General features: G+C 42.1%; 1 protein-coding gene across 2 annotated transcripts in view; it reads right to left on the bottom strand.

The window, feature by feature from the left end:
- Positions 1-27,705, bottom strand: part of srgap1a (SLIT-ROBO Rho GTPase activating protein 1a) — a 47,145-nt gene extending 19,440 nt beyond the window's left edge. The window contains exons 1-8 of one of the 2 annotated variants that reach the window (XM_011607340.2): positions 27,062-27,705; positions 13,661-13,856; positions 9,545-9,707; positions 6,109-6,171; positions 3,055-3,234; positions 2,316-2,444; positions 693-914; positions 49-150 (exon numbers count right to left, since the gene is read on the bottom strand). In XM_011607340.2, coding sequence (XP_011605642.1) covers positions 49-150; positions 693-914; positions 2,316-2,444; positions 3,055-3,234; positions 6,109-6,171; positions 9,545-9,707; positions 13,661-13,856; positions 27,062-27,125 — 1,119 coding nt within the window. In that variant the 5' untranslated portion in view covers positions 27,126-27,705. The remainder of the gene's footprint in view (positions 1-48; positions 151-692; positions 915-2,315; positions 2,445-3,054; positions 3,235-6,108; positions 6,172-9,544; positions 9,708-13,660; positions 13,857-27,061) is intronic. The other variant, XM_011607342.2, reaches the window with a different exon arrangement.
- Between the last annotated feature and the right edge of the window lie 148 nt (positions 27,706-27,853).

Below are 27,853 nucleotides of genomic sequence, written 5' to 3'. Positions count from 1 at the left end.
TATTAAAATGCTCACATACCACATAATTATTGGCATGCATGAATTTACCTCTTCATTTTCAATCTTCAGAGTCGCCAGACGAGACTGAAGCTGCTGGAACCTTAAGATGAGTTCTCCATTCACTGGTGGTTGCAATGAGATCTGACATACCTACAAAAATGAAAAATGAATAAATTAAAGACGCAAAACCCACTGAAACAGAGTCTGAAATTAGGGGCTACTGGACTGAAGAGGCCATGTAGTTTACACAAAATGCTCTCCTCCAGATTCTTTGACGACAGAGGCTTTGCCAACAGATAGCAGACAGTAAACAGGCATGATGTCATTGTTAGCGAACGCCAGCCAAACAGTAAAACATAACACATGTTGACCTACAGCCTCCAAGGGTACAATTATCACCATTTGACGATTCTGTCGACCATAAAACAAACTAATCAGGCAGCCCAGATTGCATCAAAATGTCACTCATAAAGTTGGCTGCCAAGTATTAGATCCAAAAAAACTTAAAGCAACAACATTTACTTCCAGTTTATTTATCCTATTTGATAAACATTTACCAATAACACATTTTACAAATATACATGACTACATTATTACTAAAAGTATTTCTTTATTATATGATGGAATCAGTGTAATTAAGAATCTTTAGGAACAAATGGACAATCATAAGACATTTTTCATCAACACTGTACCTCGTCTCCCATGTGAGACTGGAATTCAAACTTTGCCGGTGGGCAGAAAGCTGTAGGGTACATCTCCATGAACCTCTGCCGGTCACTCCGCGGGTCCAGACTGTCAACGGCGTTCTCTATGATGTCAAGACCCTCATGGCGTGAGGTCTCTAAATTGTATTCGGCTGATAGGTAGGTCCGCAGTGCCCGGTTCAGACTGGCATGATACCCCAAATCACAGCACTGTCAGTATTAGGTGAACAATTAAAAAAAAAAACAATTAGATGTGCAAATTGATTTAAAAAAAACCAACAACACTAAGGGTTAGGGTTAGCCAAGTATTGCAAGTTTATATAGAAAGCTCCTGAAAACTGAACAAAGCTGACCAAATATTTCCACACTAGCTGAGCCGGTTACCTCAGCTTACATAAAGGCTCTAAAACTGAATTTCAATAAACAGAACCAGGGCCAGGATTTCTCCTGGGAGTTCAAACACACCTCTGGCATCCACACACGCTCACATGCACACAGTTTAGCCACCCTCACATATACGCTCTTCATAATCAGAATTTCTGTCTCACAAGTCATGGGGATTGAGTGATCCAAACACATCACCTTCCCACTGGAAGTTATCTTTTTGTATAGTACGTGACCAGATCCCTCACCACATCCTAATAATCACACAATTTTATCATCATCCTGCGCTGCAAGAAGCACTCTGATCTTATCATGTCTCCAATTAGAACAGACCTTGCAGTCATTTCCTTAATATTTTAATGCAGGTATCATATAGCCATCTTCTTTTTACTGTGAGGCATCTGTATTTTTCCACTTAGACTCCAATAAGCACACCCACTGTGCTACACACTGCTCTGAGAGTGCTTCCACTGTAAAAATATCTCCTTCATTAATAAACAAATGTGTGTCTACCTGCACAAACATCTGACATGGCGTGCTACCAACTCACCCACACACCCAGCCATGGCGAGAGGTGAAGGCTTGTGGGCAGAGGGTAATTTAAGCACACAGTCTGCAGTAGAATAGGTTTCAGTTCTCTTTCAGTCTTGCATGGAAACCAAAACCCCAGAGAAAAGACTAAAAACCCTTCCTTGTCTTTTCCCTTTTGGACACAGAAAATGGCAGAGCAGGTTTATTTCTGCGATGAAAAATTAAAACCCACAGATGATGGAGTGATGACCTACAACCGCATGCAACATAAAAGAAGGTTTCAGGTTTAGCTTCATGTTCCTACTCATTTCAGACTTTCTAAAGGATGAAAGAGCCAAACCCCTGCTAAAATATCAAGAAAAGTTGTCGGCTTTCAGTTGTATAGAGAATAGAAAACAGGAAAGTTCAGTCGCAAACTTAATATTCTACTTTCATCAAGATATTAACTATATTTTCCCCGGGTCATGAAGAACTTATGCTGCTTAAGTCATCAGCGTCTCCTCAGATCTGACTTTACAAAGCTCCATTGAATTAGATTGGCTCATTTTCAGGTGTAGTACAGAGAAAAAAACAGAGGTGTGTTTTTTTTTAATGTGAAATAACAAAGTAGCTTTATTAGAAAACCTTGTTTGATGGCAAGTAAATCAGTGCAGGATATAAGGAAGTCTCTAAAAACAAGTGGCTCCACATACTCACATCAATTAAGTCAGACAAGTCGTGGATGTAGTATTTGAATAGGGAGGAATTAGATGCCTCCAGTGTCAGCAGGTACTCGTTCCGAGCTTTGATCGACTTCAGCTTGTTCTCGGAGTACTTGGCTTGACGCTGATGGGAGAATTATAGGCGAGAATGTGAAACAGAATGCAAGATTGTGAACAAAGCGATGAATTTAATGAGCTGAGAATTGCCTTTTTGACAAGTTATTGTGCTTTTATGTCTTTGCGCACGCAGACGGTGTCTCGAGGCAGAGACGGGATTACTGCACAACAACCACAATAAACATTAAAGGAGAAACAAGTTAAATCCTGTTAAAAATAGCATTAGAGGGAACAAGAACAGAAAAACACCCCCTGTCCTTCACTTCAACTGTCTGAGCCATCTGTCTTTGTCCTTCACTTCCTCTTTACCAGACAAATACACGGCTGCTAGTCATTGCATGCTGACCAGTGACTCACATACTTTCAAAACCAACCGTATTTATTTTAAAACTTCTCTGCTATAACATAAAAAGGGTCATGTTCAGAACATTTGTACCAGAGATGAATCATGAAGCTCAGTTAAATACTGAATACATTTTCTTTAAACTATCGCCAAAGTTAGCAGAAGCAAAAGTGCATGTATTGTAAAAATAGACTAAATAGAACGTATTACGCATATATCAGTATTTCAATTCAAGTGATTCAATTAGCTAAACACTGATGCCCAGATGTCCCACCTTCTCTTTCATTTTTTCAATCTTCTTTACAGAGCTGCGTCTTTGGTATTTGTCCTCCATTCGAATACTGAAGACCTGATCTCCTCTGCCTATCTGCTTCTCTTCCTGCTTTTCAGCCTCTTTCAACTTGCTCTCGGCACTGATGCTCTCCGAGTGGTACATGTGGTAGGTCTTCATCACCTGCAAATGAAGAGAGAAATGTCAATAACCGGAAAACCTGAAGGTCAGATGAATCATTTTAACATATTCAGGACAAACCTTGTCCAGTAAAACCATCAATTATGAGTTCCGGCTTTTGGCCTACCGGTACTCATTCATTACAAATCGAGTGAACTGAACTCACAGTGGGCAGACAGTCTCTCCCAAAAACCACAGATTCTCTCCAGGAGTTTCATATGAGGTTCTGATGTAATCACAGTTTTTAACAGCAGCTAAATCTGACATATTGTATCCTCCATGCTTGGAAGAAAACAAAAGCACTGAACATAAAATAGTCCAAAAACAATGGGGTTTCCTCTCTGATTTGGAAATTTGGTTATTAAGATAAATATTTAAGGCTGATTAAAAGGTTTGCTTTAGAATGATTTAGTAAGGTTTGGATGGAAACCAACAAATCTGGACGGATTCAGCATCACAAAAGGGAACATGAGGCTAAGATTGAGCAAAAAATGAACACATCTAGATGATGTACAACTGATTAGCAACACTTCCTGGTCCCTGAGTCACTGTCATGAGAACCGGCATAAGAATGAACATGGGTCATACACTACATACTGGATTTAGCAGTGACTCAGTTGTTAGAGAGAAGGTAAACCACAAAACACCAACCACAAGCTCTTAAAATGGAAAATGACACAATTAAAAGGGCAATAAGATAGGAACCAGGAGGAGAGGAGAAATGAATCATGAACAACAGCATTGAGATATTAATTAAGCCAAGAATAACGGGCCCTCGCATGATTAATGATGAAAATACACAATAATACTAATGACATTTAGCAGCACAGGGCCTGTCGTGCAGAGGTGTGTCCTCGATAGATATCGCGATAATAAAACTACACTTAACCAATATGTTATGGAGTATGTCATGTTTATTATTTAAGACAGCAATAAGAAGCAAATAATCTTAAAGTAATAAAATGGATGAACGGAAGTCCATTTGCAATCTAATCCATCAAAGCATGTTCAATGGAGCTGGGATACATATTAATACACGGAAAAGGTGATACAGCAATAATTTTTATAACAATTTGGTCATTATTTCCTATGCCAAGAAAGAGATTATGTTGTCAAAGCTAGTGGTATGGAACTAAATAAACTTTAAAATTAATTATTTGATCCCAGCTTCATGGGGATGAACTGGTTTAAATGACAAATAAAAACATAGGAATATTTCATCTAAGGGAAATCCAAACATTCTAAAATTGTTCATTTGAACTCTGACAAGAAGCAACCAATATAGAAGCCAGAGGCCAGTCCAGGATGAACCACTTCCACAAAATTACAGCTCCACATCCATCCCGTGACACACAATCTACACAAAACCCCAGCTGTGGTACACAGGGAAACTTGCCCATTTCAGAGCTAAACACAGTTATTTCTGTGTGTGCTCTCCAACAGTGTGAACCCCCGATTTGTCTAGAGTGCCATTTCTTTGGTGGGGCTCGGTATAACTGGGTACAGTTTAGAGAAGCTTAACTGACCTTGGGCCCTGCACTGCTCACTTACTGGTCTGAAGTCTATTGTTTACTCTGGTGCTTCTTTCAGAAGAGACATATTTATAGACAGAACAGACCTGTTATTTCACAGGCAGGAGTCCCCATTGGGACTGTGGCTGATGCCACAGCTACCCTCTCTCTTTTTCTGTACTCCCCGCAGGGGTTAAGACAGGGTAGGTGCGGATTCGGGTGAGTTTGGAGCAGTAAAGTGTTGTGTTTGGAGCAACGTAGCCATCAAAAACTGTGATTGCAGTGGTGAATAACTGGACAATACAAAACTACTTTGCTCCAAGTCCCCATCGGCTCACCTTCTACAGTAACTTGATGACTAAGAGGATGCAGCTGAACACAGCGAGGGTAAAAACATTCAGAAAAATGAAAAAAACGAAACGCATGCTTCAATCTGATTTCCTTCGCAGCCTATAAGTGTCAGTCATTATTTTATGTGACACTGGTGATCATAAATAAGCAGCATCATCATTTACACAATATGTAACTAGAAAAAAACCCTTCGAGAGCATAGACCTCCACCAAGCAGGCACTTGGAGAGAGAGAGATCTCAGTCCTCTTCCTACTGGGGTTTTTTCAACTTAATAACTTTATAAGTAGTTCAGTAGTAAAGTGTATATACTGTATGGAAGCAGCAGTAATACGAGGTTACATAACACTGACTTATGATCAAAGCCCCTTGTATTTGACTTTTTGAGCTATTCTGCTAACAAACATGAATGCCAGCTGTCACATAACTTCCTCCTTTGGTGGAGGCAAAAAAAGCAGAATATAGTTCAGTCCACCCTTAATGAATGAACCATTGACATAAAGATTGATACAAGCACCAATAAGAAAAATCATTTAAGATTAAGTGGGGTTTATGTGGATATATGCCTAATTTGATGCAAAAGTTTGACCAAAGAAAAGACACAACCTGTGACATCTCCGTAAATGTGTACAGTACTGCTGTTGCTAAAAATATATGTAGCAGCTGGCCATAAGTTAAGGGCTGTAATTGCAACGCAGATTTGATTCCACGTGGGAACCTTTTCTGGCTGTAAACTCGATCCTGCTCTTGGATGTGGAACACACTGGGGAAAAAATAAATAAAAACAGAAAAGCAATATTTTACTCTGCTATTTGGCTTTAACCTTAATAGTGTGAAATGTGTCACCCTGAGTGTTTCCTAGAATTGGTCGTGCTAACCATCATGACATATTTAGGCTGCAGAGGTAAAGGATGGAAACTGTTGCAAATAGTCTATTGGTACTAAACACGCCTCAAAAGAGTCAAGGCCACTGCACTTAAGTACATTAGTTTTACAGCAGAGGTCATTGATACTCACTGTGTACAGCTCATTTAGGACCTTCATCAAGTCTTCTTGGAGCTGGAAAGCTATTTCCTTGCTCTAAAAAAGAAACAGACCAGAAAAGACATTGAGTTATTTTCAGTCACTTAAAAAAGTAAAACAGAAGTTTTTCACCACATCCTCAAAATATCATATTTTTGTATTAATAAATTTTGTACTAGCATAAAATTGATTACCGTAAATACAGCCTGAGCATTAACAACCACATGCTAACTCACTAACTGGCTGACTCAATAACAGTATCACATCACACAATTCCTAATTTATCTTATAGTTGTGGGACTCAATTTAGCAACAATGTTTTGGTGGAATTAAGGGAATATTCACTGTTTAACTATATATTCCCCACATTCACCTTTCTACTACATATGCATGCTATATTATTCTATCAGAGTAAAGGAACCCAAGAATGAGTTTTCATTTTTAAGTGTTGTGGATACCAAACACTGCTACCTGAACTATGCTACAGCCTTGGCCCGGACTTCAGGCCTTCCTCCAATTTGATTATCCTCAGACAAATCTCATTCTGGGAGCGGTTCCCAGCAAAAGGCTCAAAGAGGGTTCTGAGAGCACAATCAACCACCCAGTGTGCTGGGGTGACACAGTGATGTACTGCTGATATTTCAAAAATTGTTGTGGTAAAAAACAAACATAAAAACCTTACTTTAGATTTTAAAATGTTTTTTAAGCTTATTCAAATCCATAACTGAATTTCACTTTGTCTTAGTGCGAATACCGGAAATAGAAGTCACTGATGGCAGAGCCTCAAAATCTTACTGTACAAGATGTCTCCTGACATAACGCCAGAGTCATATATACTCCGAGTGACAGACATGAGCCCTTCTTTGGAGGTTGGCAGCTAATTAGGATTTCTATTGATAGCTCACTTATCTCATCCATGCAGGTGAGTTTCCAAGCATGTTCCTAAAGATCTGTAATTACTGCCGTTTTTCAGTTTTTAAAGGTCTATCAGCACACAGTGGATCAAAACCTTCACATACAAGCACAACTGATCACTCCTGTTCCCAAGATTTTGCAATTAAATCTAGTAACGTCACCCCAGCGTATGAATAGACAGCAAAGAGGATTACCATCAGCTAAGCCACTGAAATAAGAGTGTCATACTGGGTGACCTTTTAAATTGGCGCCATCTTCCACCACCACCTTGGCTGTCAGCTCCATGATTTGTAGGTCTTACCTAATCAAATGGCAAACAGCCCGTAATCCAGCACTTTAGAAGCATTAAACCTGGCAAGGATCACACTCAGGTGCTTGAATGGAGGAAAGTTAGATGTGTAGTGAAAGAGTAGATGCCAGAATAAATACTTGCTGCAGCAGTCAGTGTTTCTAATCATTTTAGCTTCCAAAGAATGCAACGGAATAATGGTTCTGCAGTTCAAGTTTTAGCAAGCTGGCAATTGTTGATGAGGAAGACTCAGACTTTCTGCTGTGGGAAAATCAATGTGTAACTTTCAGTTGAGAAGACAGAATATTTGACTCTCCTTTGAAATCCAACATTTGTCAGCTTTTCTAAACTGGAAAAGCTGAGAAGTGATCCAGGGCTCAATGAAAAGCCTTTTCGGGGATCATATGAGCTGGGAGAGTGTACGAAAAATAAAGACAGAGATGAAAGAAAATGGGCACTGTTCAATATTCTGCCATCGGTAAAGCTAATCCTAATATAAGGCTTTGAAAAAAAAAAACATGAGGTAATCTCCAATAAACATAACACTGCCATCCCATCCTGGACATTACAAACAGTAAAAGCAGTTTTGTGTGACTGATGTTAAATTCAAATGAAGTGCCGCCTAATTGACCTTAAATGTTTTTAAATGATTTTATAAATGTGTTTCCCCATTTTAGACGAACAGCATATGGATTCAAACCACATTAGAAACATAAAACTACACCAGAAAGAGGAAACCATGTGAGCCTCGGGGGAGTGGTGGGATTCATATTGCCAATGACGTTAATTATAGTATAGAGATGGCAGTTTTATAGCGCTTGGTTTTCTGTCTGTATAGGAGTGCCCGAGGAAGCTGTTAATGCTATGACAGTACAAGTTCAAACGTTATTTTAATTATTTCTCTTTTTATTTCACCCCCCCCCCAAAAAAATCCATGTGAAGTAAAAATGCCTGTGGAAAACCTCAATACAGCCTTGAGCTGCAACCAAGGAACATGACGTCTATAAATAAAACAGGTCTGAGTAAAACAAAGAGACAGTTGCATGAATAATAGAAAAGCCAAGACCATTTGATAAAGTCTATTCCACCATTAAGACAGACGAGCCGCTACTTGTTTTTTGTATTCAAACTAAAAGCAAAGTTGCCTCTGTCGTCCTGAAAAGTGAACACAATCCAGCAGTAAAGGAATGTACAGATGTTCCAGGCACCAAAGTGGCCAACTGGAGAATGTTAAGAAAAAACTCAGGATGCCTTTGGTGTGTCTGATGGATGACAACGGTTGTCTCTTCAGAGTTGTGAGAGACTGCCCAACATGGGGGCTTCTCTGTGTCTGTTTAGTCATTGAAGTGCTCCTGGGATCAAAAGAATGTTTAATTAGAAGATGAGTGGGGTCTTGTGGCTCTTGTGAAGCTGGACCTCCCACCTACAGCATGTCAGCTGATCTGTTGAAAGACCTCTGCAACCTTTACGGAACCAGCCTGCTCACTGGGAGGTTTAGCCTACAAAACGGATTGTAGGTAGCCCATCATTATGATCAAAGCGCGTTGAGTCAGAAATGAGAATAGCATGTGAAAAATTCTTCAGCTTAACATCTGGTCTCATTATTAGAAATGGAGGCTTTGAAATACTGAAAAAACCTTCTGCTGCAACTTTCTGTTTGCATGTTGGGGGTTGAATATTTAAAAACCAGGTCCTCACATATTCAGATGAACCCACAGAGAGACGTTAAATACTTTCAGGACAATGTGCCACGCTCCGTAGGTTAAAAGTTCAGAGTTTGCAATAACGTGGAACTCAAAAGATAGAGTAACAGAAAGAAAAAGTCATACAAGCCAAACTGACAGAAATGTGCCCCTCTGAGAAAAGGCCACGCTGTAATTTAGACCTGTGGTGAGTTCATGTGTCTCCTGCTGCAGTGGAGCTCATAATCTTCTAGGGAGTTGTCGTCTTTGTGGTGGAAAAGCCAGCAGAGGCCGAGTTTCAGCCGAGAAGCCACAATCATAAGATGGGAGAGTGGATGCATATGCATTTGGAACTTCTCTGACCGAGGTTCCTCAGTTCTAATTCGCAAAATGAAACCACCGGGGCCAAAATGCTAAATATATGCTGTACATACCTAAATATATCCTTCAACGTCAAACTGGTTAATTGAAAATGAAAGACTTCTGTGCAAAAAACGTGGATTATTTAGTTAACTTGTTTTAATTGTCGACACGTCCAAGTTACCTTCTTTAGTAACCGAGTTGAGTCCTCGCTGATCTGCATGAACCTCATGATGACGTTGTTGAGGTAGATGTCGCTCAGTGTGGCGTGGTCTTTACTCTCCCTCCTCACCTGGTTCAGCAGCAGGTACCAGCAGTTGACTGGAGACAGCAGGTTCTGGTCTCTCCTGTACAGACAAGGGACACTGATCAGTTTCCAATGACAGAGAATGAATATCTTGTTGTTTTACATCTATGTGTCAGAAGTTGTGCTGCAAAGTGCAACAATATGTTGGACAATAATGAAGTGTTTAATTTATTGAGATACCTCCTACTTTCCAGATGTGAAAAGTATAGCTGTGCGTGCATTCTCCTGAGGTTCATTTCAATACGCTCCCATTTCTGCAGCTATAACAAAGTCAACCCTCATTTTCTGGGGAACGGAATTTTTCATTGTGGCAGTTCCTCGATTAGCCAAAAGTTGAGCCTTTTATAGAAGCAGAACAGGGATGTGTCGTGCCTCCCCTGGTGTTACATGTCCTATATACTTCTGGTGAACTTCAGCTAGGTTGGAACGGTGATACACTCTGTATCCATGACATTTCTGGGGCAGAGCGCTAGCAGCACTGAACCATCCTGACATCCTACAAGGAGGAAGAAGGTTGTCACACTGTTGAATGTTGCTGGAGACAACATCCATTGGTTTTCTGTTCCAAAGCAGTTTTGTATAAATTGTGTCACAAGACAAACAGGCAATAAGAGGAAGATCACAGCCGCGGGATAAATGAGTGATGGCACATAGCTGAGGGATAATATACAGATGTAAGAGTGATGTTTTCTATCTGAGTGCAGGAGACTGTCCAGACCAGAGCAGGCCTGTAGGGTGGCTTCCTCTGTAACATTCTTCCAATGAACTCCACACAATGTATGTGTGTGTGTTTGTCTGCACGTGTGCCTGCATCTGTGTTTTGCAGCGGGCTGGTCCAGGTCAAATCTTGCAGGAACCATATGGAGATTCGCCTCTGCTCTCATGCACAATCCCGGTTAGCATTGAAAAACAACACTTGTCAACACAACAGGTGAAACCTTACACTCAGCAAATGACCCAGCCCTGAACCAGCCCCGAGTGCCCCCAAACAACATCTGCTGCAAGTCCAAAAACGAAGCATTTCTGAAAAAGAACACAAAAGTGATCCAACAGACTGAAACATTCCAACACTGTGCAAAAACAGGAACCAAACTACATCGGATCAAGGCAAAGCCAAAAAACACTAACCTAAAAAACAGGATGACTTTTACCATTAGATGCAAAATATTCAAGTCTTTGACACGAAGAGGGGACATGATAAATGACAAAATAATGGTGGAAAATAAACTCTTAGCTTCCTCAAGCAGTTGCTTTCCCTTATTTATTACATTGCAGACAAATTTATAATAATCGGAAGTAAAAGATTTTCCAGATTAAAATTAATCATATAATTAGCTGAAATTATAGTACAACCATTATATTATTTTGTCATGGAGTTAATGTAGGACATTTATAGACTTGGATCATTCCACCAATAGCTCCGAAACTTTTCAGGGATATATTACAAATTCTTTATGTTGTTTGTTTTTAGTTGGAAAAAGATGAGATCCAAAACCAAACAGTGGGAAAAATAGTAATAAGGGACTACTGATATCAGCTGGGATATCAGGATAAGTTCAGGGAGTTGTTACCCAACATAATGGCAGGAAAATCTCTCAATGTCATCATTTCCCCTCTCAGCCAGGACAGGAACTGGAGCAGACAGACCCACAGACAAAAACTTGTCTCTGAGGCAAAAATATTCAGGTATGACAGGAAAATAATGCAGAACCAGAGAGGAAGATAATTAATTAAGTTATTGGCGGACTACTGCCTCTCTCATTGTGTGAACACACATTTTAGGTCCTCAAACTACATGGTCATCTTCTTCACTAGCAAGAGCCGAGCTTGTTGGATAACACACGCTTAAATCAGAGCATCAGAGCTTCAAAACACCGTAGAATGTCGAAATAATTTGATAAACAGTAGAGTGCACTGTAGACAGAGGTGTTTGTAGAGCCATAATGCCAACACCCACAGCATGTTTCACACTTTTAGAAATTTCTCACAGACAAAAAGAGGACATCCCTGAGCAAATAACACAGTTCTTGATAAATGCATCCTATTTAGAATGATTGTAGCTGATTGTAGTTGTCATAAATTATTCAGCGGACTCCAGTTTCCCATCTGCAGGTCTCTCCCTGAAGAAACCTTGCATAACAGTATCTCTTGTTTGTGTGTATGTTTAAGACTGTGTGTTTAGTTGCGAGTGGGAGCGATGGAGGAGGGGGGAAATGTATGTGTGTACTAGTGTGTGCTGAGCAAACAGCTACTGACACAAATGGCATCCCACGGATTCCTGTAGCAGGACGGACAGCAGGATCTTTGTCTGTTTGCTGTTTACTCACAGGAAGAAAGGAGGAAGTAATGAGAGGAACCGGTCTTTTTCTTCACGGTCACTGATGGTCATTTATTGTCTGGAACTACAAATGCATCTCACACAGCATCAGCAGTGTCCATTTTCTGGACGAATCTCCATATATTCTCTAAAAACTATATTAAAAAACAACATTTCACATAAAAAATGCATTATGGCTTGAGCAACACGAATTAAAGCCATGCCTACGAGTGCTGACAACAACTTAAAGACCTCAATCGTGTCTTCCACTGCTTCCTTAACACCAATTAGGTCAGCATCAAACAAAGTAAAGCTTGACTCGGCGCCTAAGGCAAATGTATTCCACTCCAGCTGTGAGCTCGAGTCGTACTTTCACAGCTGGCACCCGAGTCTGTCTGACAAACACTAACTTCATCTCTTTCCAGTGGAGGATTTTTGACTGAGCTCCTGCAGTGCCAAACCATTTTTCACAGCTCAGAGGAACATGAGAGAGAGAGAAGGCGGGGGGATATAAAACCTGTGTAGAATGAAACACATTTGTACTGCAAGGAAGTGGCCCAGGTTCACTCTGCCAGAACTTATGCAGCCTGGGCATGAATAAAAACAAGGACGGGCATTATGGTAATGTGTGCAGCTTGTTGAGAACAACACACAGGGAATCTCTTCAACGCTGAAATCTATTAAGATTCAGATGGATGTGATGCAAGCTAATATTAAATTGAAGTGTACATTGACCAAAATATTTCCGAGCATAGATTATTTTCACCAGGAAAATAAAAGTATGCATGTAACAATGTGTGGTATAGAAACCTCAGTGTTGTGAGTCACCAGCATTTAACCATGAGAAAGTCCTGGTTTTAATACCTGCACCAAAGTATGAAAGCCTTGCTCGTCGAGGAATAAATACAAAGATAATACATGACTTTAAATAATGAGTTTAGTTAAAACCTTATTATCACTATTATTTCACTAGCTTGCAGCAACCAGTTCCACTGCTAGTTTTTAACCAGTCATGTCCTTGTCCTTGAAGGAAGGGCATTCATTTCATAATGTGAAAGCTTTGTCCTGAATACATGATGCTGCAGACTTTGTTTTCATGAACATTTAAATGTTACATTAGCTTTTGTCAACATTTATCTTCTCGGTTAATGCTACTTTAACTTTGTACTGCTTTGCCAATCTGACCTATTTTTTGAAGAGTGGTTATGCAAGTCCAAAACAAACAGTCTAGAAAATATGGAAAACACATATAACTTAGTGTCAAATACAACATTTCCAGTAATGTGATTTACCAGGCCAGAAAAACACCCTTTATTTATTGAAAAAATAAACTCCTAGGTGCTTGCCAAGTGTTTAAATTGTGAATGAAGTGACCAGACGGCACTTTGGACGATGCAAAACCACAGAGCCATACCGAAGTCTGTCAATTATACACACGGGCACATACAGCTGGTAGGGCCATTGCTGCTTCAGACAGACAGTGGGGGATATTTGTGGACAGAGTGGACAAGCACACATTTTATTTTTATTCCCACCACAGACTCAAGCGATTTGACAATGCCTGTTTTTCACATAAACAGGGGTGCAGCAGGCGAAACCGTCAAAACTTTGTCAGAATTGTCAAAATATGTCCAAGTCAAAGTGGACCAAAGTGGGTTTTATTAACAGATGCTTACTTGTATTGTTGGTGGTCCTTGGTGCTCCGAGTCTTTGCCATGAAGCGTTCGGCGAGCTTCTCAAGGTTCCTGGAGTATTCCATCTCGATCTCTGACTTCTTTCTGAAGAAATCCTGAAGGTCCTGCAGCAGCTGGACCCTCATGTCTGTCTGCTGATCCAAACATTTCTGCTGCTCCACCAGCTGGGCCCGGATCTCTGGAGGGACACCAGAGCGCAAACAGGTTAGAATGGTGCCTCAGCCTTTAGGCACATGCACATAAAGTCAAACAACCAGAACATTCTTTGGTCTCCACTAAATATGTGCGATTGTGTATCAAAGATTCTATTTTGACATCACTTGCAATGCAGACTGATGCAATTGTTTCAAAATGTAGCGCAATGTAGCTTAATACCGCTCACCTTTTTTTTTAAGCAACGGAATCATAATAAATGCAACTGAATGGTAAAGAGGTGGTTGTATGAAGCTAAAAATAAATTCAAGAGAAAGGCAAAAACGGAGTGCATAAAGATGGAAAAGAAGCAACTTAATTAAACAAAGGATGACACTTAAACAGGTAAAATGTGCAGGCAAATTACCCCTAAAGGTTCTTTATGAGGTTTCAAATGTGTAGGATTGCCCCTCAATTACATTTTAGATCCATGGCTGGGCTACTGGGGGCACGCACAAAACCTGTTCTCTCTGAACATAGTCAGTATACCCGTATATACATTTAAACTACTTTAAACCCATAAAGCACAGACAGTACATGAGACAGACAATATATTTTCTGAATTAGTGCATCCTGTGGCTGAGAGGACGGAGAGGCTGAATAAAAGGAACCTTATTTGAACCCGTTAAAATCTACCAGGCGTTTACAATGAACAGGGAATGCTTGTGACAGCTTCTCCCTCAAGAGTATCTTGACTTTAAAACAAATCCACAACATTGACACAAAAGGCTTTACTGGATCATTTAATACAATTACACTGGTTCCTGCAAAATAGAACTCGATAACTCGTTAAGCCGTTTTAAGCCAAAAGGTACCTTTTCATGGCCAAGTTACAGGTAACTAAATGCACATTCTAGCTGTCAGGACATTTTAGGACATTCATTCATGTCATGAAAAAAACCCAAGATAGTCGCTGCTATTCAAACTTCTTTTAAACTCAGTAATCTCAGATATAATCCCAGGTTACTCAGTTTACATCCATTATGCTGTCACAGTGGACCCTCTACTATTACACGTCACATTCCAGTCGTTCTTAGCTCATATGGTAAACAGGCCTGTGTGCAGGGGCATCAAAGCCCTCTGTGATCCCTCTAAAATGGTGCTGAAGGCAGATGAGAGCACCTGTGGCCTGTGTTTAGACATGACGTGCAGCACATAGATGGACAAAAGAGAGCTGTGATAGAGATAATAACCGACTGTTGCTCCGTCATTCGCTCACAAACAATCCATCTAAGCGCCGCGGGAATTTAGAACCATTTTCAGGTGCACATAATAGCGGGCACGATCGTCCAACATTTATAAGGTTGTCAGCAACAAATCCAGCTGACTGAAGGACAAATGTGGCCCAGAATGTGCTCAATGTTGACATGGACAAAGAGGGAGTGCTGTTTGGTCTTTGTTGCGATCAGTTTGGACCAAAGCCCCTTTGTTTCTGAACTGGATATAGTCCAAGAGCTCCTTTGAAGGCCACATCACATACTTTCCATAACCCCATTCAGGGGCAACAAATATGTCCAAAGTTGCATTTTGAACGGCTTCTGATTTGCCAGATAAGCTGTTGTCAATGTATTTGGCTTTTAAAGCAGGGATTGGTGCAGCCACACATCGCTAACCTCGAGAGAAAGAAACACAGCTTCAGTCAAAACAACCCTGTGACTGCCAGAGAGACCCAAAGAATTTTCTCCTCTGCTTGAAAGGAAAAAAACATGTTCTCCCCCGATGCTCCCAATCAACAATGTTTGTGAATCAATGGGTTTAAACAAGCGTGTATAACTCAGAGATTCAGCGGTGTCTCTTACTTAATTACAAGTTCCAGTCAACAGATATTTGGGACAAACCAGTCCACATCAGTCCCGGGCAGAAAGGTTCATCAGCTCTATGTGTAACAGCAGTTAAGGACTCAAATGGGGGGGGGTGTTAGATATCATAATGAAGGAGGTAATGAAGAACATCAGCTTCTATTGCCACCACAGCTGTGGTAGAATTATACGCTGTACGAATTAAACCCATATGTGAAACTGTAAAGTGTAAACGCTCTTTGCCATCTCAGTCTCATCATCTTCCTCAACCTGAAACTATTTCAGCTCTTGCTGCAGCAATAATGAGAAGCAGCTGGAAGTCAAATAAAGGCCTGCAGGGTGAGCAGCTCTACACCAGCATTATTCCACTAGGTTGCTATGGAATGTTTTTCCACCAGACCACAGTGTGCCAGGCCCTGGTCCAGATGGAGAAAGCACTTGCATGTTTGGGACCAACACAGATTTATCATTTACTTGCTGGGGACCAGTAGGACGACAAATTTGAATTGTCTGCCATGTCACCAGCAACAGTGCTGGTAAAAGTGAATAGCTGGTCACTTTACTGTATCACATATGTTGGCAATTCCCGAATGGGTGACTGTTCCAGGGTGACTCATTCTCTCAATCTCCCACGCAAAACACAGCAATGAACGCCGGGGTCAGTGAGTAAACACAGTGTCCTTGTCGAGGAGGACTTGTGTCATGACTTTCTTCCGTTGGTGGGAGCCATAAGAAATTCATCACACACTTGGTATGCCAGACATGGTTCAACATACTACCATCCCCTCTGTCTAACATCTGGGCATAATTGTTGGAACGTGTCACTGACTCCTGCGTGCTTTAATTCACTGAATGTTTATTTGCCATTTTTAAATATATCTATGATTGTATTTTTATTATACAATCACAATTAACTCTCTAATCTAATCTACTGCTTTCACAAACACGTAATCTTTGCAACAGGGAACCATTACTACATCCCACTGACATGTTGGCAGCTCCCAAAACCACATATAGCGATGCCAAAGGTAGCACCAAAACCTACGTGAGCCAGGAAGTAAAAGTTAGATCAGCAATGTAAGAACTTTTTCCCAAGGATGGTACCAACTATGGAGTGTAAGGTAAACTTCCATAAACCTAACCATGTAAATTGCCTCCCCGACAAGACAGACATTAAATTAGGTAATCAACGTTCATTTGGGAGTTCCGTTCAACACTTTAAAGTGAAATTTCAATACATTCAATGTAGAAGTCCTAGTCAATCAGACCTAAAAGGACATCAGCATAAAAGGCTAGTTGCTAAGACAGATCCCAAACAGACAGGCTTCCTGCAGAGAGCAGGAAAGAGATCAATCACTGCTGACAATATGGTGGCCTGTGAGAGCCATTATTGGGATCCAGATAAAATATTAGAGGAAGAAGGTGAACGAAGTAAGAGCACTTTGGAGGCAGAGCTGTTTGCTCAGCTGCTGGATAACATTGAGATGTTCTGTTTGATCTGGACACCGATCTGATGTGAGTTTGTCCAGTTGGACACACTGGCTGAGATTTATGTGGTAATGGTGGTGTTTGTACGTCCGCGTGAGGCTGCGTAGCTCTGCGGCTCACTGTTGTTGCTGGTGGTGTTGTGTCTGGATGTCTTTACAGCACAAGGGTTGCTTCAAATGTAAACTTACAGCTTTGAAAATGTCTTGAGCTTTTGGGAAACTTCTTTAATTTGACTGTTTTCTCCAAACGGAAAATGACACCCTGCCTTGTATGTGGTCTGGTTCTCTTTTGTTTGGGGATATTAGCAGTGGGACAGATAAAGCTCGTATGTCAAAGCAGCCAGTCAGCCTGTCATCCTCAACAAAGCTAACCTCAGGCAGAAGGCTTGGCTGGGCAGGCCTACAGCTTTGACAGTCGGGTTGTTTGTTTGGGGTAACAATACTGTGAAAATGCTGTGGTCAGATAGCTGAAAAGATAAATACCTTTAAGAGGGACATCAGAGTAAAAACATCTGCTTTCATCTAGATGAATATCTTCTTCCACTTGCAGTGAACAAATGGCAAATCAAGCAAACTGGAAGAGGCTTGAATGAAGACAACCCTGTGAGATGAACCTGATGAATGGCAGAGCAGGTATGTAGCCAGAGGTGGTGAGGGTGTTCAGGAGGAGCACCCTGTGGATATAGTTCCTTCTCCAGGGGTGAAGGATGGAAGGAATCCATTTTTGCACAGTGTGGCCCCGCACCCACACACCTGCGTATACAGTAACACACACCTAAACAGGTGTGGGCCACATTATATGTTGCAGGTTTGCAGGCGATACGGCTCAGGCATTTCCAGGGGGGAGGGGAACTACCAGCTATCTTGGCCCATCTCACATGCTCTGCGCGCCAACCATCTGCCTTCAGACAGACCTTGGTCTATGGGTGTGGCCTTCAAATCCAGCTTTCTTCTACATTCATTAAAATCTATAGGGAATTTAGTTTTTTAAATATAATAATTTCACAGCAACTTTCCAAAGTCATTTTCCTGCCTGATCAATAAGAGAGTCTCATGAGCATTTATTGGGTAAATAATTCCTATTTGGATGGATAATCTCTGTACTTGCTTTACTCTTCCACCTGTCAGTCTGTCTGTCCACCTGTCTTTTCATCACCATGTTTGTACATCTGCCTTCACCTCTATTTTAAAAGCAGGTTCTTTTGTCTGTCTCCCCACACATCAACATGGGGCCAGGCAGGGACTCCAGGAACCATGGCTCCAGGCCAGGTTGGTGTACTTAGGGGCACTATGCACAAACAAGTTTTTTTTGTTCATGCATCAATCTACAAATCTCCCTAACAGTGCTAAAAAAAAAACACTATTAGGATATATTAATTGCCTGGGGGCTTGCTAATATCAGGTGAGAAAAGCTCATTGGCTAAACTGACAGAGTACAGAGTTGAAGCCTTCCAGTCCCCCTTATTACACAGTTAATCTTGATAAATATCTGCTTCACTATATCGCTCTCAGACTCCACTGTAATTACATAAATGCAACATTGATGTTCAGTTTGATGAAAGTTATCATATAGCCTATGAAAGGGAGTGAGTAAAGCTATTAGAAACAGGAAACTCTTGTGTAAACCATACCCTTCAGGGAAAAGAGCTCATCTTTTCCCACCTGGTGCTCAGAGTTGTGACAGCTGAAATAATCCTCTTGTGAGACGGCATCAGCCTCGTGGAAACACGTTCACTTTAGAGACCGACTGGCAGAAAGGACCGACCGATGTCAGAGCCATCTGTAAACTCTTGATAAACACGGGGCTCTCATTAAATTCCTGAGTGTAAGAGGTATCCCAGAATACACTTTGTTTTTCTGAGTTAATGAAGACTCAGCTCTGCATTAGTTCACCAACAACATTAATTAAGCCGCAGCACCATATTTGGGTTAGATCTGTGTGCTTGCTAATGGCAAAGTATGAAATCTGTGCCCACCACTGCAGATAGAAGTTTAGGGAAAACCAGCCGTGTACACGGGCTGTGATGCCGTGTTCACCTGCAGTTGTCAACATAGCGACAACGTTATGCTAAGTATTTTATTTGTGTCAACGACCAACCAAGATTTTTATATTCAATGGCGTGATTACTGAACATGCGGATGCCGGGATTTTAAATATCAATGGAGATTTTTTTACAAACCAAACGACCTTCACATGAGAGCAGAGATAGTTTTGTCTTTAATGAATACTTGAGGAAATAACAAGACCCAGAACAGCCGTTCCAGCCAAACTAAAGCAAATCCCAAACCATTGACTATTAAAAATCATTTGTTTCATTGCTAAAACCTCAACCCAGTCCAAAGGTCAACAAAGAGGCTCCTCCAAGTGTGGAGATTAAGGGGAATTGGGGTGGAGGCTAAAAGAGGGACAGGTTGAAGGTTAAAGTAATGAGGTGTATGCATGGGTGAGCTAAATCTGGGATAGTGGATTTAGGGCAGACAATTGAGGGCAGTGCGGGGACCAACCTCTTCCAGACTTTAAAGATAAGATGGATTCACTGCTTACTGACATATTGCTAATTTTAAAAGCTACAATAATTACGCCAGCAGAATAATAAAATAACAGGTTTCAGCTATTCCCCACAAACTCAGAACTTCGTGCACAGCCACAGGGAAACCAATACACAAATTCTGCTGAGAGCGAAACTTCAAAGCACGTTCAAAAATCAGTCTTGAATTATGCCGATACTTCAGAGCCTCGACGAAAAAAGCACATATGCATTTTTATGGCAAATTAAGGACTCTGAATTAATCATCAGCCAAAGTAGGGTGGGTCAACTTGTGCCTAAAGTTGCTCATGGTTATATTATCATCTGACTTTTAAACAGGGAAGGATCTGATTTAAATAGTTCAGAGACCTGTTGAGTCCAGAGATGCACCACACGGCACTTACAAAACATGCACCGATAGATCTTGATCAGCTACCATGGCCCAGAACCCTAGCATATATATAACCCTAGCATAAATATATATAAAAATACAGAGAAGACTTTGCAATGATCTAATTTCCAGATAATTACAGAGGAGGCCACTATAGAGGAAGTGGTTTCACACTGTTATCTGGTAAAATCTACCGACAGGGAGTGGTTAACTGACAATTTTCTCCCACCGTCCAAAGTACCCAGTTGATTCTCAGGTGCTGAGATGACAGGTTCGCTGAAAAAACCGCACAACTATCCTGTTAAAAGGCTCTTGTCACCTTCCCGCATGAACACAATGTTCACGAACCTGGAAAGACGAAATCAGATGCTAGTTTTGCCTGTGGGGGTCAACTGCACAAAGATACACCCGCTGCTTATGGATCAGTGAGAGAGCAGACGTGATCACAGGGAGAGAATGTGATCAACCTTAAGGCAGCTGCTCAGTGTGTTAGAGCAAAGGACAAAGAGAGGGGAAGAAAAAGAACAGATGATCAGCTTTCACCATTCTGTGTTTCTCTACACAGGGCTGGGGCGTTTTCTTTTACCCGTCCCCCACAGGTTTGGGAGACAAAAGCTGCTTTCCAACGTGTGTTCAGGTTCTCGCAGTGAGAACTGTAGAACTGCATTGAGAAAACATTGCTAGTTGTTGGATTTAAGAGTTTAGTTGGAAAGGGTGAAGGACTATTTTATGTTGACGGGTATCCTCCCAATGCTGTGTATTAGTTGAGGTAGGCTGGTTGCTGTGCATCCCACCACTTGGAGAGACCATTAACCAGGACATATCACAGGACCCCGGGGGTAGATGGAAGCTTACTTCATGCTGATTAATCAAACAGAGATACAGTATAGGTTATAGGGTAACCAAACGTGCGACTATATGCACGCACACATAGCCCTGATAGTTTTGTTGTTTTTTCCTCAACTGTTCTAAATCAAATTCCCTTTTAGAATGTGCAGATCTATATCTATCTGTACCATCCACAATCTACAGCAGTTTAAAAACAACTTTACATGGAACTATTTGTGTCACCTAGACTGCTCTACTTACAGTGATGGGAAAAGGGACAGACCAGGACAGCACCATGCTCATTCTATTTTCAGACCAACATGATCTCAATAAACTCGTTGCTTTGCAGCTAATGCCACTCCTAATAATGCATTATACATTAGGCTGAGTCTTGCAGACACTAATATCTTTGACATCATGCTGAACACCAGCATTTTACTGAAATGCCATTTTAGTAAGTGCACTCGCGGGTTCTGTGGGTGCTACCTTCTTGTACTTTGTTCCTCTTACTAACAATGTTGCTTTGACTTTTACCTGCACTGATTAAAATGGGTGAATGGATTTCATCTTGTCACAGGATTCTAAAATGTAATGCAGTAATAGGTAGTTCAGCATCTTACCAGAGTTACACAGTTAAACTCGCCATCTTATTCAAACACGTGACATCATTTGCCATTACAATAGTAAAAGATAATATATGCAAATCCAGCTAAAACAGCACAAATGGGAGTAGAGTCCCGCTTGTGCACTTTAGTCAATAAGCTAGTTGTTGTCATGTGAATTGACAATTCTCTGATGACCAATTAACAGGCTACAGCATCTAGTGCTGCTCTGTTGCTACCGAAGTTGCTGTTACTGTTTTTGATGAGGCTGTGAGAAACCCATTGTTTTTCTTCCCTTCTCCATTTTCCCAAAACAAAATATTTGCAACAATGCAGCACAAACTGAAAATGTGGTCTGGAAATGTAATAAAAGATAATCATTGAACTCATTCCAACTGAGAACATTATAACAGCTCCCAGTCTCGGGGGAGTATGGGGGGAGTCAAGACCTGAGCGCGCAGGCCCTGGTTAGAGCCGTTCAGACAGCAACTCAGGCTGTATCATCAACTCAGGCCTCCATCTGCCGTAACCCACAAAGACATCTCATTGTGAGGCTGATACAGAACTGAGACCACAGGAAATTCTATCCAAGACTTGACTAAACACACACCAAGACCATTGTGGGAATCTCAGTGCGAAAGGTCACCATGCAGAATAATGTAGACATGGCAGGATGTTTAGAACACCAGCATTTTATTAAAGAAATCAGTTTCTTTGGTTCAAGCCCTAATCCGTCAAGCACATAGACAAAAAGGAGACATTTCTCATGTTGCCGCTGTCTCCGCCACTTTAATAATACCATTTTATGGCACTGTTCCCACCCCACCTTAAGCCTCACCTAAAGCAGGAGTCCAAAAGGGCAGCAGTGCCTCCAGGGATGGACACTGGCTATTGATTAGCAGGTCAGCTAAGCCTGCTTCCACTGGGTCAAAAGGTTGAGAGGGAAAAAGGGGAGGGATCCTGTGATCAGTAAATTAAATCTGTTAATCAAGAATGGAAGGAAAAGATAAGTGAAGGTAAGCAATGGGAAACAAGGTTGCTCTTTCCGCAGGGAACAGTTAACACCAGTGTTCTGTTCTAATCTTAAGGTTAATCTGAAGTCATCGTGTGTATATTTAATGTTGTAAAGTGTGATTTCGAATTCAGACTGATGGATCCAAAATCTGCTCTGCGGCTATTTTTGTGAACTCTGCCGTTCGTGCAGATAGCCTTCGTACAGACAGAAGTAAAGGACGCCAGCTGTACATAAGCCAAACATAAATCAGATGTTCAGAGCTCCATAAATCCACACTAAATGCATCCAGAAGCAGTGACATAGTTCAAGTATTGTTTTAAGAAAAGCTGGGCCTTTATTGCTTTTCCACCACCCGTTAGGTGCTGAACATACTGTTGCTCTGCTCGCTTTTGATATAAGGTTGGTCCCTTTCCACAACAAACGTCACCCTTCTCAGAACCGCCTATTGTTACGGCGATGCAGTGGGAAACTATTAAGGCATCTCACACACACAAGTGAACACTGAGGTGGATTGCGTTCTATATTTGGCTTGTAAGTATTTTTCACAATGCAAAAACAAAAGGCTGAAATCGGCAAGACTAGACATCGGGGGGGGGGCTGGTGTTGATAACAGGAGTGTGGGAAACTGCATCCATGTAGAACAAGACAGGTCCAGGCTCACACACAAGGTTAAAAAAGTAAACCTTTACATTGTCTGAATTCAAACAATTTACATATACCCAAGCTAAAATTGAACCAGGTAACACAGTTTTACTCAAGAAGACTTGCAGATGTAAAAAGTAGGGTCAGTACTATTTGGTGGTAGATTTTGGTGGAAGGACACCTTGGGACACTTTACAGCTCTGCTGCAATTCCTAGTGGGGGGTTAATTAGAGGGGAACCAAACCACATATTGTGACCAGACTGTTCTGAAGAGTGACTGCACAGAAAAGAGGAAGTTCTAGTGGCAGATGTTGCATTGTTTAAGTGAAACAGGGAGGGGAAAAGAACCAAGAGATTTCACTTAGAGAACGTTTGCGATCATCTTGCGAGGCTTTCGCTGCTGCTAAATACATAAACGGCTTACGTTTGGAAATGAATTGGTTGAACACACACAGAGCCGCAGATTAAAACAAGTCCAGTGAGGCAGAGCTCCTCTAACCTCCGCCTTCACTTATTCCTACGCTGACCTCGTACCATTCTGTCCCCTCCCCCAGTCTCCTTCTCACTAATCCTGTCTTACTGTGTGGCAGACAGCACCACGACTCGATGGTCAAACTGCGTCCGTCTTCCTTTCCATCCATGTGCTCGGCCACCACAGTGGCTAAAAAGAATCAAAGATGTCTGGAAAGTTACCGGGATCTCGTCAAATCCTCGGACAACTCTCAATATAATTGTAGAGGTTGTTTTACTTTCTTTTCTGGTGATAGCTAATAAAACAGAGCTAAATGTTAACTAAACAGGGTCAAACACCAACAATAGCTTCAATAATGTTTTTCTGCCTATGTATGAATCAAAATGACTGCTCTAAACACAAGTCGCATGCCCTGTGCTATACCACTGGGTTGAATAAACACACAGTTAAGGCTGGGGAAGGATTGAAAAAACAGATGGCAGGTGTGTAGCTGGATGTGTGAGGTTGTGAAAAAGTGCTCCAGGGTGTGATTCCGTCAGCTTTAACCTACATTAACACCCCTGAGAGGGCCGTCACAAAGGCAATAGTCCCATTTGCAAGTGATGATATTGGAGTTTTTATCTGATATACCTGTAAGAAGATGGATAAATATCAATGCCAACACTGTACTGATATCATAGCACCACTTTCATATGAAGACACCTTGGCTCATATAGTCAGGTACGTATAGGAGAGTTTACATTGGAATAGATGTACACATTCAGCCCTTCTCATGTTTCATATTTACTCAGCAGAGTTCTGGGCGGCTTCACATGCCACGAGGCACACTACATCATGGGTCTCCGGCATGGTGTTAACAGGACGGTATTTGACTGTCACAGGAGGTCAGGTTATAATGGCAGCTGGCCTCAAACCCACTCCCAAACCCACAGTTTATAACACCGACAAATTTTTTAAAAAAAGGAAAGGTGTCACAATAGGAACAGATTTTCCAATTAGATGTGTCTGATTTAATTCACGTCAGCATACCGGTACTTGAATTTCCAGGAACCATATTGTCAGTGTGTACACATTTGCATTTAAAATACAATAATTATATATTTACTACTAAAGAGATAAAATCAATTCCCCAAATGTACCCTTACAAACAGACAAATGGCTTAAACCACATGGCAATTCTTATTCATTTAAGACAACCAAGACCTTGCAAACTTCCTGCCTTTAATCTCTCTGCACATAAACAGAGCCGGCAGTTTCATTGAGTATGCGGAAGGGCAGGGCTCTGGTTTCTAACAGCCATGAAGGCGGGTCACAAGGGGCAGCCTTTACGATGACCTGGTGGAAGACCCCCGACAGAGGAGCAAGAGAGTCTGCCATTCGAGCCCCCGCCAAGTTATGAGCAGCTGGCCACACCCTAACATGACACTAACACTTTGGGCAGAAGACACACACACACACACACACACACAGCAGTGTTGTTATTCTGTGGGCCACCTTCCTTGCTGTGTTTGAAATTCACTAAATGGGCAGCGAATGTCGAGCACTTCAAAGGGCACAAATCTCGATTTTTCAAAACCTCCTTTAGGTAATTATGCTTTAATCAATTAGAGAGAGAGATAAACCCCGATGGAGCAACAGATGGCTCATTTCCCTGAATTACCACAATGGGATCCATTTTCATCTCATCCTTGCATTAAAAAAAGGCTGTTGGAGGGTAAATTAAGAGCAAATGTGAGCTGAATGAATAAGTGTCTTCAGAACTGCAGCCTCAGTTCTCACAGACGGTCTGCGGGAATGACTCGGTGCCATCGCCGATGTTGTTTAGGCGACTGTCTTTGAATTAAGAAATAAATAACTTATGGATGTCTGAAATAGCAGCTACGTGGGCGTGAAAGCAGTCAGAACACAAGACACCAGACAGGTGTTATATAATATAGTCGTGAGAAGAACTTTTCAAGTGGCCAAAGCATAACGCATCAGTTCTGCTGTTTACTGAGCTGCTTGTTCCTCTGCTCCTTCAGTAATCAATGCCTGTTCACCAAAATGTGCCTCCGCTCGCTGCAGATGTGGTCGCCCCATTATCCCTGCAAACAGGAGCCGCTTTTGAGCAGAAAAGAATAATACTCGAGTGAAGATTGCCTCATTATTTATCTCTCATTTACCCTCAAAAATAATCCCACTTAATCAAACACAGGAACGTGTTAGTAAAGTATTTGAAATACGCTCAGAGAAGCATTTACACTGGATTACAAGCTTGGGTATGACGCCAAAAAAAATCCGAACAAAGCATCCTTAAGGAGACGTATTAATGGTGATTTACTGGGCCTCTGGTGGTCCTGTCTCCCAGCAGCTACGCTCAGCAGCATCAGGTTGTTGATATTTCCCTGCCGGCTCGCGCATGACAAATGGGAGGCTTCGTCATCTCTCGTTCCGTGTCCCCAATGACCGTGCATCATCCTCTATTAAAGGCTGAAAGCCCTTAGTCATTCTCGTAGGGAGGGAAAAAAGAGTGCTGGCGAACATTCCTTACAAACAGGGCTTGTGCCCAACCTCATGCAATCTTGTAATTCCTCAAGCAGCACTGAGTTCTATACCCCCCCTCAAAAAAAAAAAGACCCATCGACCCCTGGTAACCTCCCCCCATTCTCTGGATTTGAGGTTGGATACAGGGCTGTGAATAGGTGGTATTTCAGCTGGTTGGCCGGGGGCCAAATCCCCATGGTTACCCCAGAGCAGCAACTGGCTCTTTCATATACTGCTCTGTCCGGGAATAATCTGCCTCTGTTCTGCACGCACAGGGTGAGACCAGGCGAGTTTGGCTTGCACCGCGAAGGTGTCTTAGCCTCACCTCGGTCCCAGCAAAATGCACTTCTGAGTTGTGGAGTGAGCGTGTGGGCTTGTAGGTTTAAACGGGGGAAACGATAAGGAAAACCACAAGTGAGGCACCGCTCTTCTGAAGTGCCCCTGAGCAACAAGCAGGTGTGCTGCCTCGACTTGTGCTGCTCCAGAATTCAGGTGGATTTTCAAGATCTAACATTTCAGTTGGAGGGGAGGGAGGATTCTGGCTCTGGTGTGGTGAGGGAACCCCGGTATCACGGCTGAACGTTAAAAGAATAAATGAAACCGACATATATGAGACTACAGGTTAGCTTTTAGGTGAGTCTGCTGGTCTCGTTCACCACCAGACCGCGAAACCCCATAGATAAAAACGTAACAGCCATTGATCTGCAAGTAATTCCATAAGACCAATGTGCACTAATATTGTAATTCTATACAGAGACGTGGTTGTAATCTACACCGGGGGATGGGTTCAGGATTTGCTAACTTTTTAAAAATCATACCCAGGTTGTGATGGACCCCAACGTTAGCCTGCCGCCCAGTTGGTGATAATCCTCGAAAAACACATCTGTAAACTCTCCCCCCTCACCTTTTACTTGGCTCTCGTACTCCGCGATGATTTCTTTATCCTTTTTAAACCTCGGCGTGGACATTTTCTGCCTTCTCGTCTCCCAACCTCGTTATAAACTTCTCACAGTGGGGGGGGGGTGGAAGAAATTTTAGCGGTATCCTAAAGCTGCCGCCGCATCCCAGTCCGGACGAGAAAGGGGAGACGGGAGAACAGGAATAAAGTATCTGAGGCGAAGAAAGAAAGAGCAGCCTTTAATGCTTCATGGCCCCTCCGGATGAGCGCTGTGCTGCGGGGGGAACCGCGGTCCTGTTCCGGCCAGTCAATCCTCCTCGGGGCAGCGCGCGCCGCGACACGGCACCAACCACCACCGAAGAAAAAAAAAAAAAAACTGCGCAACTTTCCGCGTGCGTATGGCGGCTTTCTGCGCTCTTTACGGTGGCCGACAACTCGTCCGGAGTGAGTAAAAGTCTGTGGAAACCGGGAGCGCGCGTGTGTGCGCGCGTGTCCTTTGGTTTCCAGTTCGGGACTCCCTCTCTCGCTCGCTCTCTGACACGCACAAACACGCACAAACACGCACGCACGCACTGGTCTCCCTGGCTACTCTCCCTCGATGGCTTCTTCCCCCTCCAACTCCCAGCAGGCTCCGAGGCAGACTGGGCAGGCCGACTGCAGCAGGCAGCAGCGGGGGAGCCAGCGGGGAAGAGCGGAGGGAGGGATCTGCGTACACGTAGGACAGAGAGCGGACACCAGGCGCACGACACTCCCGACTCTTTTTTTTTTTGGGGGGGGGGGGTCAAATGTGCAGTACAT

Source organism: Takifugu rubripes, chromosome 9, assembly GCF_901000725.2.
Source record: "Takifugu rubripes chromosome 9, fTakRub1.2, whole genome shotgun sequence".
NCBI lineage: Eukaryota > Metazoa > Chordata > Actinopteri > Tetraodontiformes > Tetraodontidae > Takifugu > Takifugu rubripes.
Note: the sequence above shows the minus strand (reverse complement) of the source record. Positions and strands in the feature narration are given on the sequence as shown.